This window comes from Acomys russatus, chromosome 32, assembly GCF_903995435.1.
Source record: "Acomys russatus chromosome 32, mAcoRus1.1, whole genome shotgun sequence".
Taxonomy (NCBI): domain Eukaryota; kingdom Metazoa; phylum Chordata; class Mammalia; order Rodentia; family Muridae; genus Acomys; species Acomys russatus.
The window spans coordinates 4,221,881-4,238,044 of record NC_067168.1 but is presented as its reverse complement, the minus strand read 5'-3'; the positions used below and the strand labels follow the sequence as shown (position 1 = coordinate 4,238,044).

The following is a 16,164-nucleotide window of genomic DNA, read 5'->3' as shown; positions in this document are numbered from 1 at the left end:
TACAAAAAGTACCAGGCCAGCCAGACTCTGTCTCAGAAAAGGGATAAAGGTGATGATGGTGATTAGTTTCTCTTACTGATGCTTTAAAAAATAAATAAATAAAACCTGATATCTGTGCTTTATATCATCAAATCCATTTATTGTCGCTATCAGGTTAATAACCAGCACAAATTAAAATATTGGGTCCTCAAATAATTAGACTAATAAGATACCTGCCAATGGTGAAATATTCACTATTTTCTTGTTGATGGTTTTCTTCTCCCCTTTGGTCATCGACCCATTCTACATCTTCGTTTTAAACCGAACCTCTCAGGGCTATGGACCTACTTCCTCCCTACTTGCCTTGGAAGTGTCAGGTGCTGAAACTGAAAACAACATGTCCCAGAGTCAACTCATGATCTCTGTCCTCCTCACAAGTCCTCTTCAAGAGAGCTTTCCTTAGGAACTGAGTTGCTATCTATCCTTCCTTCCTTTCTTTCTTCTTTTCATGACAGAAATCTAGGACTGAACTATTTCTTTTTTTTTTTTTCTTACCTTTTCAATTCTAATCTTCCAAAGCTTATCCATATCGCTCCCCATGTTATCTCCAAACTTTGTCTTTACAAACAAACAAACAAGCAAACAAACAAACAAAAACCCTACCTTTTCAATCGCCACCAGCCTTACCCAATACCCGATCACACCTCTCTTGAACTACAGTAAAATATTTTACAGATCTCCCAGCAACCACTCCAGATTTATTTCAGTCTATTCATGACGTGACAGCTGGAATGGACCTTTAATTTACAACTAGGAATTGAAACATTGCAATATGGGCACGCTTTTTATATCAAACCCAGGCCCCTGTGTGTGCTAAACAATCGCTCTACCACTGAGCTACAACCGCTGAGCACCTGAGACTTTTTGAGACAATATTTCCTATATAGTCTAAGCTGGCCTTAAGCTCATCATCCTCCTGCCTCAGTTTTCTGACTGTTGGAATTGCAAACATGTGCCACCATGACCAACATGCGCAGTTAGGTTTTGTTGTGGTTGTTCATTTGTTTGTGTTGAGTGAAGGGCTTGCATGTCTCTCAGGCTGGCCTTGAGGTTCCTGAGCCTCCACCTCCTAGATGCCAAGATTGTAAGTATACAGTGAGCATGAGGTTATTTCCCATACATTTCTTTAGTAGAGTCTTACTTCCCTTGGGACAAAAACCAAAACCAATCACACAGTTCCTGTCTTCAGGGTTAGTCAGACACCTCTGGGTTTGTCCTAGCACACATAATCTGATAAGCACCTTGGCCTCCGTTGCCCTTCTTGCAGTTTGAACTTTTATATTTGTAGCTGTAACTATTTACGGTCGTCTTTTCCCAAAAACTACATTGAAAGCCTCACAAGAATAGAGACATTAATTCATTGTATGACTGTATAAGTGAGTGAAGAAACAAAAGAACGTGTGAGGGAATAAGTGAACGGACATAATCAGCCTTGGAAAAGAGCATATTTTCCATTCTGCAGCCCAGTGCTTAGAAGTGAGTAAGGCTTTCTTCTCTGTCCTTACTTTGTTTCCTGGCAACGAGGGAATTATGCTGATTATCTTGGGGGTGGTGGGGGAGGGGTCAATTTAATGGGACTTTCACAGAACACCGTAGACTGAGGAGAGTTTAGAGGTGCATTATATGTGTTGGGTGGACAAAGGCAATGATTTGTGTTTTGCTAAGGTATGTGGGCCAGAAGCAGACAGACACTGGGCATGCCTGGGTCAAAAACAAATTTAATCACTCGAGTTGAACACAACATTTGGTTTAATAAAGTATAAAAAAGAATGTAGTGTTTGATTGACTTGATTGGTCACAGTGGTTGCAGGCTCCAGCAGAGACACAGATTTGTTTGGGACTTGACCACTAACTTGAGCGGCTACTTATTAAATTATTCACTTTTACTTCCAGCCCATGTTTAAAACTATAGGGCTAGTCCTTGCGACTTTAGGCTTATCCTAGGACTTACTTTAACCTACTTGAGACCCTAGAGAAACTGAGTCAAGGGTCATAGAGAGAATGTTTTGTGGGTGAAGGTCTAGTTTCCTTTTGTAGGCCAACAGCCAGAGGGTTTGAGCCCACCGAAGCATTGGAGTAGAACATTAAGGAAGTACAGACTTCATCCCAGAAGGCAAAGTAAGGGAGATTATCTTTGGCAGGCTATGTCCTCAGACCTAAGACCATCTTTAAGGAAGTTCCAGATTCAAGATTCGTGCCAGTTTCTTTTTACGTGTTTATGCTTTAGGCTCCTTTGTGTGCTCGCCAGCAAAAACTCATCGCGTAGTTCCTACGTGGCAAGCTATGAACCAGATAATACAGCTCAGTGCACCCAGGGACCGTGCTGAACCCAGTCATCACTCGTACCAGTGTTTGGCAGATATTCAGATTAGAATTCAATTTGACTGAAGAAATAAATTCCGGGTATTGAGTGAAATCCTAGATACAGCCATCATTCTACCTCCAGTGTCTGGCACATATTAAGACTTTAATTTAATTTTACTGGAGAAATGAACTCCAGGTATTAAATGAGATATTGGGGGTTACAAGATGGACCCGGGGCGATGACGGCATGGCACAGTCCTTTGATGTCCGTATGGGACACTGTAGCTGCCTAGGGGTTTTAAATACGAATCCGTACTGGCTTCTCCCTGAGGCTTCACACAGGGAGAAGAAAATACTCCTGCGTGCACAAATCGCCGTGAAATATTCCGATCACTTTCAAAGAGCTAGGGAGAAACTGGTGGAAGGCAAGGCCAGTGGCCCCTAACCCTGAGTGCTTTGCTTTTGACTGCATCTAGCAAAGCTCCGCTGTGGAAGACCCGAGTTCCTGGCTAAGCAGCCCACAATGGCTCAGCAGAGGAGGAAGATATTTCTTCTGAGTTACCAGCATTCTCCCTGCTGGGAAGTGAATGAGCTGAGAAAAACAGTCATCTGGGTTATCTTCCAGCTTCAGCAGGCAGCCAACATTCTTTCTTTCTCAGATCCTGAGGGATAAGTGGGGAGGGGAGTAAATTCTTCCACCTCTGCACAGACAGAGGACTATTCCCCAGTGCCCGACTTGCAACCCGCAAATGGAAAATTCAGACTGAAGTGATAGAAAGGCCATGCTCCTGAGAAATAGATGACGAACTCAGCTTCCAACTAGCCAAGAGAGGAACTAATTTTATGGCTCTTGTCATTCTGGCACTTGGGTCTCAGAGGCCTCACAGCTGAACAAGAACTCAGCCTTTGTGTATAATCACCACTCGCCTTAATAGGCTTGTTTCCAAAAGAGGGCAAAGGCGTCTGCCCGAGGCTACAGATGCCACCATCCCCACAGTCCAGAAGAAAGGCCAGGAATTCTCTGGCCAAATCCCCGAGGGCCTTGGAAAAAAAGGGGCAGAATGGAGATGGAAATAAGGTATTCTTTCTTTGAGTGAAAGTCATAAAGATTATTCATGGTGTTGGGCATAGCAATGTGTGCATTTAATCTCAGCAGTCTGGAGGCAGAAGCAGGCAGATCTCTGTGGGTTCAAAGCCAACCTACACACAGACACATACAAAGAGAGAGAGAGAGAGAGAGAGAGAGAGAGAGAGAGAGAGAGAGAGAGAGAGGCATTATTATAGCATCGTAGCATATCTGGCCAGGAAATCAGTTTTCACTTTCTCCAGAAGATAATCCCTTTAATTAAAAATCTAAATCCACTACGCAGAGTTATAATAGTATACTCTTCCATACACCACAATATGACTCAAAGGACACATCTTCTTTCATCTGCCCCTTACAACTCCATTAAAATCACATTAAATCGATAGCATTATTATTCATATTCGCTTATTTTATTGTTTTGGGGGGAGATTTCAGTACTGGGACTCTAAGCCAAGACTTTACAAACGCTAGGCCACTGAGCTAAACACACAGCCCCATACCCTTATTATTTTGTACGTGGATCTAAGGTTGTACAGCTAACAAGAAATATCACTGGGCTAAACTGCTGGTCTTTTCCATCTGCCTTTATGTGATGGGAGGAGATGAGAGGTGTGATGGGCCTCCTTGATGTGGTACTGGCTTCTGGAATTCTCGCGCAGGCGGTACAAAGTTTCGCTGCCCTCATCCCTTCCTCTCTTACCTTGCTTGTGGCTTAGAGTTTGGGTTTGGTTTGGTTTGTTTGAGACAGGCTCCCACTCTGTAGCCCAGGCTAGCCTCAAACTCATGGTAGTCCTCTTGCCTCAGGCTCCCAAGTTCTAGGCCTGCAGGAGTGATCCATCCCACCGAGCCCCTTTCCCTCGCTCTGAATGACCCCTTGCTTTGGTCTGAAGCTACGCCGCCAAATGTATACCCAGGAACTCTAAGGACGTGTACTCACAGGCTTTTCTATAAAGAGTCACATCTTGGTTGTGCAGATATCTTGCTTTACTTTAAAGTGTTGATTCCAAGCTCATAAAATAAGTTCCCTGTCTTTTGGAGATTGTGGCTTATCACATTAAGCTTTTGCTCCACAGAGGTACTCTAGCAGGCTGGTGTGGTGGTCCATGCCCTCAAGAGGCAGAGGTTGGAGGATTGCTGCAAGCTCCAAGCAGGCCAGAGTAACATAGTAGGATACTATCTCTAAATAGATGGAAGATAGATAGATGATAGATAGATAGATAAATAGATAGATAGATAGATAGATAGATAGAAAGAAGATAGATAGATAGATAGATAGATAGATATAATTAAGTTAATTTTCAGTATTTCAAAAAGTATGGGTTACAATACGGTGCATGGAATAGGTCTGTACTCATCATGATGTGCAGCCATGCTTGCTCTGTCTAGATGACCCAGATGGCCTTCATCAACTGGACGGAACGCCCTTAACTGCTGAAGACATCGTCCATAAAATTGCTACCAGGATTTACGAGGAGAACGACAGAGGAGTGTTTGACAAGATTGTTTCTAAACTGCTGAATCTCGGCCTAGTAAGTTGTATGCAGGAGAGTGAACTCGGTTCTTGGTACAGTCTTAGGCAGTGTCCTAAGTCAAACCTCATAATTCAAGTCACTGAATGTTTACAGTGCACCTACTTTGTACTGGGCTCCAAAGAATTCCCTTGAAATTTTCAGAGGAGCCAGATCAGCACATACACCCATCCCACAAGCTGTTGGAGCATCAGACAGGCTGTGTAGCGTGCCAGGGAATGGGTTGTGCCCAGCTGGAAGTCAGGAAAGACTTCAGAGGAAGAGGTGTTTGAAATGAGCTTAGAAGGGAAGTCAGGATGTCGCCAGCAGAGGCAGAGGATGTGTGTATGACAAAACCAGAAATAACATGAGCAGAGACTTACAGTGTTTGTTTGCAGAAACCTGAATCTTCCCTGGTTCCAGCTTGACAGCTCAAACCAGACACAACCCCAGCAGGTCTTACTTTAAAGTTACAAGGGTCATGTAAGTGGCCATGTGACCTGGAGTTGTACAGCAGCATTCCTCCTGGTGTCTCGCTAAGGAGGCATCTATAGGGTTTCAGCAAGTAGCACTGACACCTGGCGTGAATAGTCTAAGGACACTTCTCAGAGTGCTGGGCAGTGACTGTCACAGCCTGCATTAGAAAGGATTACCTGTTGCAAAGAGAAGTTTCCTTTATCAGGGATGAAGGCTTCTCTTATGAGGACAAATGTTTAGATTGTTGTTAGGGATTATTGTGGTTTCATAAAGTACTGCCTGTAGATTTTCTTCCAATTTCCATGGCTTCACTAGCACTGAGTAGCTACGTTTCAAGCACCAGGCATGTTCTCGCTTTTGTTGAGTAGGCCTTAAGTCTGAGTAGAGAGCTGTTGGTTACTGCAAAGGCATGCCTTAGGGTAATCTGCAATGCTGGTCCGTGATGGGGCTCATAGGAGGCATAGCTGAGTAGGACTTGGATTTCGGTTGCTTGCATAATGCCTATATGTTCAACTGGGGTTACATTTGGTCTTCGCCAAAAGGCCAAAAAATGACTCAGCCAGAGTTCAGATGTTTACTTGTGCGTTTGTTTAAGCCCAGGAGTAGGACTAGCACTTACATATGCTCTGTCTCTTTATAACAGATCACTGAAAGCCAGGCACATACTCTGGAAGATGAAGTAGCAGAGGCTTTACAGAAATTAATTTCAAAAGAAGCCAACAATTATGAGGAAGCCCTGGACAAACCCACAAGCAGGACCGAGAATCAGGATGGAAAAATACCTGAGAAAGTAGTATGTACATGTGTTTTAGGAATGTCTGCATGACATGGGCATGTATGTGCATATGCCTTTGTATCTCTGCACAATTAGTGCCTCACTGGATGACAAGGAATATTTGGAGACAGTAGCATTTTTAGCATACTGGAAAATTATATAGCACAACTATTTATACCATCCCAGTGTGCTGGAACCAGCACTCCAAAGCTTTTTGAGTATCAATTTCCATTTAGAATGAATGTTTTCATCTACTCTCAGTGCACATTTAGGCATGTACATGTACACACACACACACACACACACACACACACACACACATACACACACAGGAGAGTGGATAGGCCGATCAGCCCTCTGCACAGTGGCCTCATACTCCCAGTCTTGTGCTGTTCCTCTGTTCTAGGCTGTGTTCTTCCACTGGCCCCTGTCCATCACCATTTATCTGGCCTTGCCATTTGTCTTAGTTAGGATTTCGTTGCTGTGAGGAGACACCATGACGACAGGAACTCTTATAAAGGAAAGCATTTAATTGGGGCTGGTTTACAGTTTCAGAGGTTTAGTCCATTATCATCATGGCAGGAAGCATGGCAGGCAGACACGGTGCTGGAGAGGTAGCTGAGGCTTCTGCATCTAGATTGGCAGGCAGCAGGAAGGACAAGGGGGACTGAGCCTGGCTTGAGCATTTGAAACCTCAAAGCCCATGCCCACCTCAAAGACCACACCTAAACCAACCAGGACACACCTCCTAATAGCACCGGTGATGACCAAGCATTGGAGTCTGTGAGCCTGTGAGGGCCATTCTCATTCAAATGATGACATTTTGCATATTCATAAGGGGACAAATGTACAGGTCTGCACTGAAACAGCTGCGGTGATCTTCAAGATGCTCTGCTTGTTACATTCATTCATTTTTAAACTGTCCACACGCTTGGCTCATCGCGTCATCTAATTGGTGCATTTTATTCTTTCAGCATACCAAATGTCATGCTCATGTAAAAAGACCTAATGTCTGCTCCCACAAAGGCTAAGTTCCAATGGGAGACGCAGACAGTCTTCAAACAAACAGTGGTCATTGCAATGGCAACTGTATCAAGTGCTCTGGGGAAAGCCCCACCCCCACCCCCTTCTGCACTTAGACAGAAAGAAGGCTTCCTTCACTAAGGAAGTAATTTGAGCTGAGAACTCAAAGTCAAATAGGATTAGCTTGTAAGCAGGAGAGGCCACATGTGTGGTGTATCCAGGCAACTAAAACAAGGATTTGTGGCTGACCCAGAAAGAGAAAGTGGTACTACTAGACTGGGAAGTAGACCCCACCCAGGCCATGCAGAGCCTCCAGAGCCAGAGTCTGAGGCCTACTGTAAAAGCCGAGGGGAAATACTGAAGGATTTTTGCCTACATCCATTTCCTGTTGCTACAGAAGTATAGCCGGGACTAGATAATTTATAAAGAAAAGAAACAGGGCCTAGAGGGACAGCCCAGCAGTGAAGAATATTGACTTCTCTTCCTGAAGATGCAGATTTGATTCCCAGTATCCAAAAAGTGGCTCCCAGCCTTCTGTAACTCCAGTCTCAGGGGATCCAAGGGCCTCTTGTGACCTCTACCTTCACCAGGCATAGACGTGGCACACAGATATGCATTCAAGCAAAACACTCATATACACAAAAAATAAATAAATCTTTTTTTTTTTTTATAAAGGAAATGTATTTAGCTCACAGCTTTGGAGGATGGAAAGATGAAGGTGAGACAGTCCCCGACCATCTTCTGGTGAGGTCATATGATGACAAGGGGAAAGGGAAGGACAGTAGGTGCGTGGGTAAAGAGAAACAGGGGTGCCAGCTGCCTTTTTAACAGTTCACTCTCTCACGCATTGGCTAGGCTGCTGCAGCTAGTCCAGTCTTGTCAACAGCGGAAAGACACAGACTAGCAGAGCCACCAGCACCCCAAGGAGCACCTCTTTATCTAGGGATTCCACTCAGGTAAAACCAGATACTTGACACAGTTCAGAAAAGAATAACCAAGACAAGTCAACAAATGTATTAACTGTTAGACCGAAAGTCATAGGAAAAAAGACAGGACGCGCCTAAGGTGTAGATGCAGGATCCCTGAGAGTCACGCTTATGTGTCCTTATAATGTCTGTGCCTATGGCCCTGTGCCTTTTTAAGTTAGATTGCACAAAGGATGCGATTTTCATGTTGAAAATGCTAGGCAAGCTGAAGCTATAACATGGCTCAGCAGCTGAGCATGGTGGCCCACACCTTTAATCCCAGCACTCAGGAGGCAGAGGCAAGCAGATCTCTGTGAGTTTGAGGTCTACAGAGAGAGTTACAGGACACAGACGAAACTCTGTCTCAGAAAAAAAGATGGCTCAGCAGACACCTACTGCCAAGCCTGTGACCTAAGTGGCCCATGTGGTAGGAGAACCAAGTGTCTAAAGTTGTCCTCTGACCTCCACCCACATGACTGGACACCCACATGGATGCACATGTACACACACACACACACACACACACACACACACACACACATACACACACAAACACTAAATAATTAAATAAGTAAAATTTAATTTTAAAAAGAGTTAGGTACAGTTTAAAAATAAAGTAAAATATCTAAGTTGGTTTTCTTTTGTAAATGAAATCACAAGGTGGTTTTATGAGGTGCATTGTTTAGATCTAGGGATGAGAAAGGGGAGCTAATTTGACAAAATTCTAGCTCCAAGAGCATTTGTTGTTTTTAACCCCTTGATTGAGCATCCATTAACATGTCATTACCTCTGTAGGCAACTTGGGCTTTGTGTGCTCAAGTTTCTTGACTCTGTCAGCCAGAAAAGCAAAGCAGATGCCAGAGTGAGGGTTTCCTTCCCTTCTTGTGTTCTCTCAACTGTCCCTACTTCTGTTCTGCCTAAGTCTCTCACAAAGGCATTGTCTATCACTGTGAGAAAACACTTTGACCAAGGCTACTTACAAAAGAGGCATTTACCTGGGCTTATGATGATGAGTCCATCACCATCACCGTAAGGAAGTATGGCAGAAAGTCAACATGAAGGCTGGAACAGCAAGCAGGAAGTTCATATCTCAAACCTTAACAGGGAAGTAGAGAGCAAATAGGAGTGGTGTGTAGCTTTGCAACCTCAAACCTGGCCCCCAGTGACACACTTCCTCCACCAAGGCCATGCCTCCTAAGCCTCCCTGGAAGGCACCATCACCTGGGGAACCAGGCATTCAAATGGGAACGTCTTTTCACACCAGCACAGACAATAATCCATTCCTGAGGCTGGAGCCTACCTATACTCACCACATCTCAAAGCCCTACCTTCAATACCTTTTATTGACAATTTAAATCTCAATGTTAGTTTTGATGGGTATAAACCACATTCAAACCATAGCATGTGTGTGTGTGTGTGTATAAGTGCATGTGTGAGTGCAGTGTTTACATGTAGGCATGTGTACATATCAGCATGCATGCATGGGCATGTGAAGGCCAGAGGACAACCTCAAGGTGCTGTTCCTCCGGTACAATCCATCTTGTGCTTTGAAACAGGATCCACCAACCTGGATCAAAATAAGTTATCTGGTCAGCAAGTCAAAGCAATCTGCCTATTTCCGCCTTGCATGCTCCACTGAGCTCAACTTTTATTTTTAATGTGGGTTCAGGGATCAAACTTGAGCACTTGTGCTCCTGAAGCAAGCACTTTACCAACCCGGATATGTCTCTGGCCTCCTTGTATAATTTAAGCAAAGGAGTTGTTAAGTCAGATTGCTAGAGAGATACCTCAGTCCATAGGGTAGAAGATACTGAGTGATGGAGACATTTGAGATGGTGATATTACCATTTGAAAAGTGGGAGGTGAAGAGTTGCTTGGACTAACATGGGTTTCTAGAGAAAGAGATGTACATGTTGCCAGAAGACTTGACAGTAGACACCGGGCGTGGTGGTGCACGAATCCCAGCACTTGTGGAGGCAGAGGCAGGTAGATCATTTAAGGCCAACCTGGTCTAGAACAGCCAAGACTACAAAGAGAAACCCTGTCTCAACACACACACACACACACACACACACACACACACACACACACAGAGGGAGAGAGAGAGAGAGAGAGAGAGATTTGAAAGTAGAGCCAACGAGGATATTGATGGATCAGATGTGGGGAAATAAAGATAAAAATGGTAAGAAACGCTCTTAGATTTTTGTCTAGTCTACTGAATGGCAAATTTCACCAAAATAGGAACATAGATCACGTCTGGGAGAATAAAAAATATGCATCATCCAGACACAAATACCTCCTGAAGTTCCAAGGCGTGGGTGCTCTGTTCCTGATGGACAGTCTAAAAAGCTTTCCCATAATGGCCCAGTCTACCCCACGTCACCCTTACACACTGTGTGAATCAAAAGTCTCTCTTCCTCAATGAAATACTCATGGACGGGAGCTTGGCCACAGCCGAACCACAGAACTCCCCTGTCCGGTCTCTCCTGCGCCATGCCAAGATCCTCTCAAGGTAGCTCATACCCAGAACCTGCAAGATCTTGTGAGGAAGGGGCATCTCTTGAGAGTTCACATTCACTATACCAGAAAGGAGAGAAGTGAGCTGGAGTTGCGTCAGTTCTAAACCATGTTTATTTTCATCGTTATTTCCTCTTCCCCGAAGACTCCGGTGGCAACAATTCAAGATGGCGTTACTAACAGAGAAAATGATGAGACCGTGTCTAACACCCTGACCTTGTCCAACGGCTTGGAAAGGAGAACGAACCCCCACATGGAGGAGGACTTTGAGGAGCTCCAGTATTTCCCCAACTTCTACGCACTGCTGACAAGCATCGATTCAGGTAACCGCGCTGTATGGCCGCGTTGAAGGGAAATGAGACGGCAATTCTTGGAAGTGTGTGGGTGGCTTCCTTCCTGTCCCTGGTTCCCAAGCGACATTTTCTATGACATTCTCTGTTGGCTGGGAAAAACATTTCACATTCTTTTTTCAAAAGCAGTGCTCTAAATCATGGAAAAAAATAACCAGGAAATGTGGAGTTTCTGGATAATTTAATCCTGTTAACAGACAGTTTATTTAATTGTTCGATTAACAGTTGTGGCGGAACATCTGCTGTGTACAGGTAACCCAAATCTGTCACATGCTGAGATGAATCGCCATCCTGCCCTGACTCAGCTCAGCTTTCACTCCTAGGATAGCTGCTTCGTTATCAGCCTTTTTATGTTATTTATTCACTCGTTCATTTTATGCGTGTGTGCGTGTGTGCCACAGTGCACATGTGAAGACTGAAGGATGAATTGCAGGATCAGTTTCTTCTGTCTACTGCAAGGGTTCTAGGGATGGGACTTGGGTCATCAGGCTCAGCAGCAAGTGCCCCTAGCACCTGTTTCACCTCTCTGGCCCTTCAGCTTTTTAAAAATGTCTTATTCTCAGCTTTATTGAGGTGTGATTGATATGTAAATCGCTATAATCCCAGCTCCTGGGAGGCTGGGGGAGAAGGGTTACCATGAGCATGGATCCAGCCTGGTCTATACTGTGGTCTTGAGGCCAGCCTCAGCTACATAGAAAGATCCTATCTCACACAGACAGACAGACAGACAGACAGACAGACAGACAGACACACACACACACACACACACACACACACATACACATTTGCATACAATAACCATATAGCTTGGTGGTTTGGCATTCATTCATCTACAATGTGATGTGAAATGATCATGGTCAAGCCCATGACTGTATGTCGGTTGCCCATGCTTTAATCCCAGCAGTAGGGAAGCAGAGGCAGGTGGATCTCTGTGAGTTTGAGGCCAGCCTGGTCTACAAAGTGAGTTCCAGAAGAGCCAGGACTACACAGAGAAACCTTGTCTTAAAACAAAACAAACAAACAAAAAAAAAAAAAATGCAGTCAACTTTTTTCTTAGTATTTTTGATCCTCGGTTGAATCCACGAAAAGTGAAGCCTCTGATTCAGAACTGAGAGAACACAGCATGGTCCCTGCGCTTGGCTTGTTTTACCTAGTGTGTTTTCTAGGCACATTGTCAAAAGCAAAACAGCACATCAAGAGGAAATCCTGCCAGCTGTGTTAGGTCTTTTTTTTTTTTTTTAATTTACTCTTGTTACATCTCAATGGTTATCCCATCCCTTGTATCCTCCCATTCCTCCCTCCCTCCCATTTTCCCCTTACTCCCCTCCCCTATGACTGTGACTGAGGGGAACCTCCTCCCCCTGTATATGCTCATAGGGTATCAAGTCTCTTCTTGGTAGTCTGCTATTCTTCCTCTGAGTGCCACCAGGTCTCCCCCTCCAGGGGATGTGGTCAAATACGAGACACCTTTGCAGAGCTCTCTTCATCTCCCTCTCTTAGTGGGAACCTTATTTGTTCTTCTCTAAATTGTTGCTTACTAGGCATTTTCAGTTTTGATTTTTTTTTCCCCAGTGAGTTCAAATCAGCATTGGATGACAGGAAGTCAGGAACCCAAACACATATGGGAAATTGTTCTTTCTTAAACAAGTCCTACCCCAGTCTCGTTAGTCACATGTGTACTGAGCTGCCTGTAGGATTTGGCTCCGGTTTGTTTCTGTTTAATCTACAAAAGATGGTAGTCTCCGGCTCTTCGGTTACTGTTCAGGCAGGCGCCTTGCACGGCCCCAACGGCTTTCCCTGTCCCTGTTGCAGCCATCAAGTGAACGATTCTGTAAAATTTTCTGGAACTGTAATCCATAAAGTGATCATGGAACGAGCTTCTGTTCCCAGAGAATTCTGTCAGTCCTTCAGGCCCAGACACTGGCCAGATGGCACAGGCCTCTCTGCTTGAATCTGCAAGGCTATGTGTCTGGAAGACCTGGTCTGAGCCAGCCCATTGGTTGGCAAATGACCAGCACAGAGCCTCTGTCCTTCTAATGAGTCAGTTCTCATCCGTGAAGAGCATCACAGAATGCTAAATATACATGCACGCCCTTGGTCAAGTGCCATGACGGCTAAAGTCACTTGTCACGTCCTATTCAAGAGCTCCCTAGCTCATCTTCCTCCCAACCTGTGAGTTCTACAGTATTTTGGTGGTGCGCGCCTTTAATCCAAGCACTCAGGGAGGCAGAGGCAGGCGGACCACAGTCACAGTGAGTTCGAGGACAGTCAAGGCTACACAGAGAAACCCTGTCTCAGAATATCAAAAACAAAAATTCTCCCTGTATGAAATGTTCTTTATTTGTGTTATCTTTTGGGTCTGTATGTTTGTTTTAAAGACAGTGTCATGTATCCCAGCTGACCTCAAACTCCACATCCAAGGATGACATTAAAGTTCTAATCCTCCTGCTTCCGGTTCCCAGATGCTTGGATTGCAGGCACGCTTCAGCACATCAGGTTTATTCAGTGCTAGGGCCTTGTACACACTAGGCAGGCGCTGTACCAGCTGAGCCCCAGAAGCTCTCTCTTTGCTGTCCACTTTATTACTACAATGTTTCAGGTATAATTAAAGCCCCATGTGGTAGGGTCAGGGCTGCCAAGAAAACTCACTTCAGAGACAGAAACTTAAAATGCAAGCTGTGTTTTCTGCAAGTGCAGGGAGGTGGCCATTTTGGGATCTGAGCCCCATCCCCAAAGGGAGATTGTACAACCTTTTTAAAGAATGGCAACGGGATCAGGGGTGGGCTGTTGCATTGGCCAAACATATTTTGACACAAGGGGTTGAGCAAGGAAGGAAACGTGCCTTCCCAGGTCACCTGGCCTTCAGGACCCTTGACTCAACTTTTTGCAGTCACATCATCTCTTGGACTTTGGCCTGGTATTTAGAATGACAGGCGAACAAAGGGATGGGCAGCTTTAAATCACTACAGGCAACACATTTACAACCTTATGTGCCTTATGTGCCTTAGTTCAGATAACAGACAATGGCAACTGTCCTCTTTACATCCTTTACTGGCTAACAGACAAACATGGGACACCTGAAGAAGCAGGAGAGAAGTTGGTTCCGGGGCCTGGGAGCACAAACTCAGTTTTGACCCTGCCAGCAAGATGGCAGTTGTTCCTGAGATGGCTGGAAACGGGCAACATGTGGAAAGTTAAATTGTGCTCACTTCTAAAAGTATTTTTGTGTCGAGTGTGGTGGCGCACTCCTTTAATCCCAGCATTGGATTTGCTGTGAGTTCGAGGCCAGCCTGGTCTACAAAGCAAGTCCAGGACAGCCAAGGATACACAGAGAAATCCTGTCTCAAAAAACCAAAAAAGAAAAACTTAAAAAAAAAAAAAAGGAGTTTTGTATAGCTATATACTGCCCTATTGTCCCAATCATGCCTGAGGTTTGTTTGTTTGTTTGTTTAAGATAAGTGTATTTATATTTCAATACTTATGACACTATACTTCATAAATTGGCAGTAAAAGATAAAACTATTTTCTATTTAGTTGTCTTTAAATTATTTTTGTTCTCATGGAGGTTGGAGAGATGGCTTAACAGTTAAGAGCACTGGCTGCTATTTCAGAAGACCCAAGTTCGATTCCCAGTACCCACACTGTCACAGCCCTCTGTGACTCCAGTTACAGGGGATCTGTCACCCTTTTCTGCCCTCCGCAGGCACTGCTTGCCTATGACACACAGACATGTGTGCAGACAAAGACATACGGGTGTGCACATTAAGTGAGTAAAATTTTTAATTGATTATTTTGTTTTGTTACATAGAAAAAGAAGCAAAGGAGAAAGAAACCCTGATCACCATCATGAAGACACTGATTGATTTTGTGAAAATGATGGTCAAATATGGCACAATATCCCCAGAAGAAGGGGTCTCCTACCTTGGTGAGAATTGTGCTTTATTTATTTATATATATATATATATTTTTTTTTACCATGGCCGTTTTCATTGCTCAAAGCAAATTAAGGACCTGGCAATAGCCACCTCGCTAATTTGATGATTTATGCTAGAGCAGCCCAGATCTCCAGGGTAACAGAACTGCTCGGCTTGATGATGCATACAAATAAAATTAATTAGACGCTTTCTACTTTTCATCTTAATAAATACCACTTGAGGGGAAAATAATCTTCCACATTTTACATCAAATCTTATTAGTGTTTTATAATAATTTCCAGGGAGCAATTTTACTACAATTTAACTCTTTTTTTTTGTTTTTGTTTTTACTTGTGTTTAGAAGTCTGGATTAAATCTCAGTTTTCCCCCTCTGAGTACTGTATGTGGTAAGCGGGCAGAGAGCTGGCTCGGCCTCAGGAGCCTCCTTGTGCTCTGCTGGCGAGGTCCTGCACTTGCAAAGCTTCACTTCTCACTTCTCGTATCTGTAGAATGAAGGGTGAAACAACTCTCAGGTCACACTCCATCATTAAGGGAACTTGAGGCAGGAACCTGGAGGAGCTGGTGTGGAGGTCACAGAGGAACACTGCTTGCTGACTTACTCAGTCTGCTTTATTACAGCACCCAGTACCACTAATGCATGTGGCTCCATTCACAGTGATCTGGGCACTTCCATGCCAACCATCAGTCACGATAATGCATTCAAGGCTTGCCTACTGGCTTGCGTTTTTGCAATTGAGGGTCCCTCTTCCTAAATGACTCCAGCTTGTGACAAGTTGACATAAAACTAGCCAACACACAGATGGTGCACATGCATGCATACAGATAAAATGTTCATACACGTAAAGTAAATCAATAAATCTAAAAATTAGAATACGGTTTCTCAGTTATATACTTCAAGTGCTCGATTATTTTATTTTCTTAAGGACTTTTGTTTCTCTGAATGCTTTTTTCCACCCACATGCTTTGGGCAAAGTGGCCTCATGGTCTCTTACTCTGCTGGGGCAAAAAAAAAAAAAAAAAAAAAAAAAACAAATAGATGAGGAAATGCCATTGATCTTCATGATCCAGAATTATTCAAAAGGAACCCAGGGTTTTCTACATAAAAACAGTTTTACTGTTTTTGTTATTTAAAAAAAAAAATAGCATACTCTTTGTAAAAAACCATTCAAGGCAAAAAAGAAATA

General features: G+C 43.9%; 1 protein-coding gene across 1 annotated transcript in view; it reads left to right on the top strand.

The window, feature by feature from the left end:
- Positions 1–16,164, top strand: part of Scg3 (secretogranin III) — a 37,340-nt gene that overhangs the window by 2,159 nt on the left and 19,017 nt on the right. Inside the window, exons 5-8 of the mRNA XM_051140516.1 lie at positions 4,817–4,959; positions 6,059–6,208; positions 10,841–11,018; positions 14,854–14,970. Coding sequence (XP_050996473.1) covers positions 4,817–4,959; positions 6,059–6,208; positions 10,841–11,018; positions 14,854–14,970 — 588 coding nt within the window. The remainder of the gene's footprint in view (positions 1–4,816; positions 4,960–6,058; positions 6,209–10,840; positions 11,019–14,853; positions 14,971–16,164) is intronic.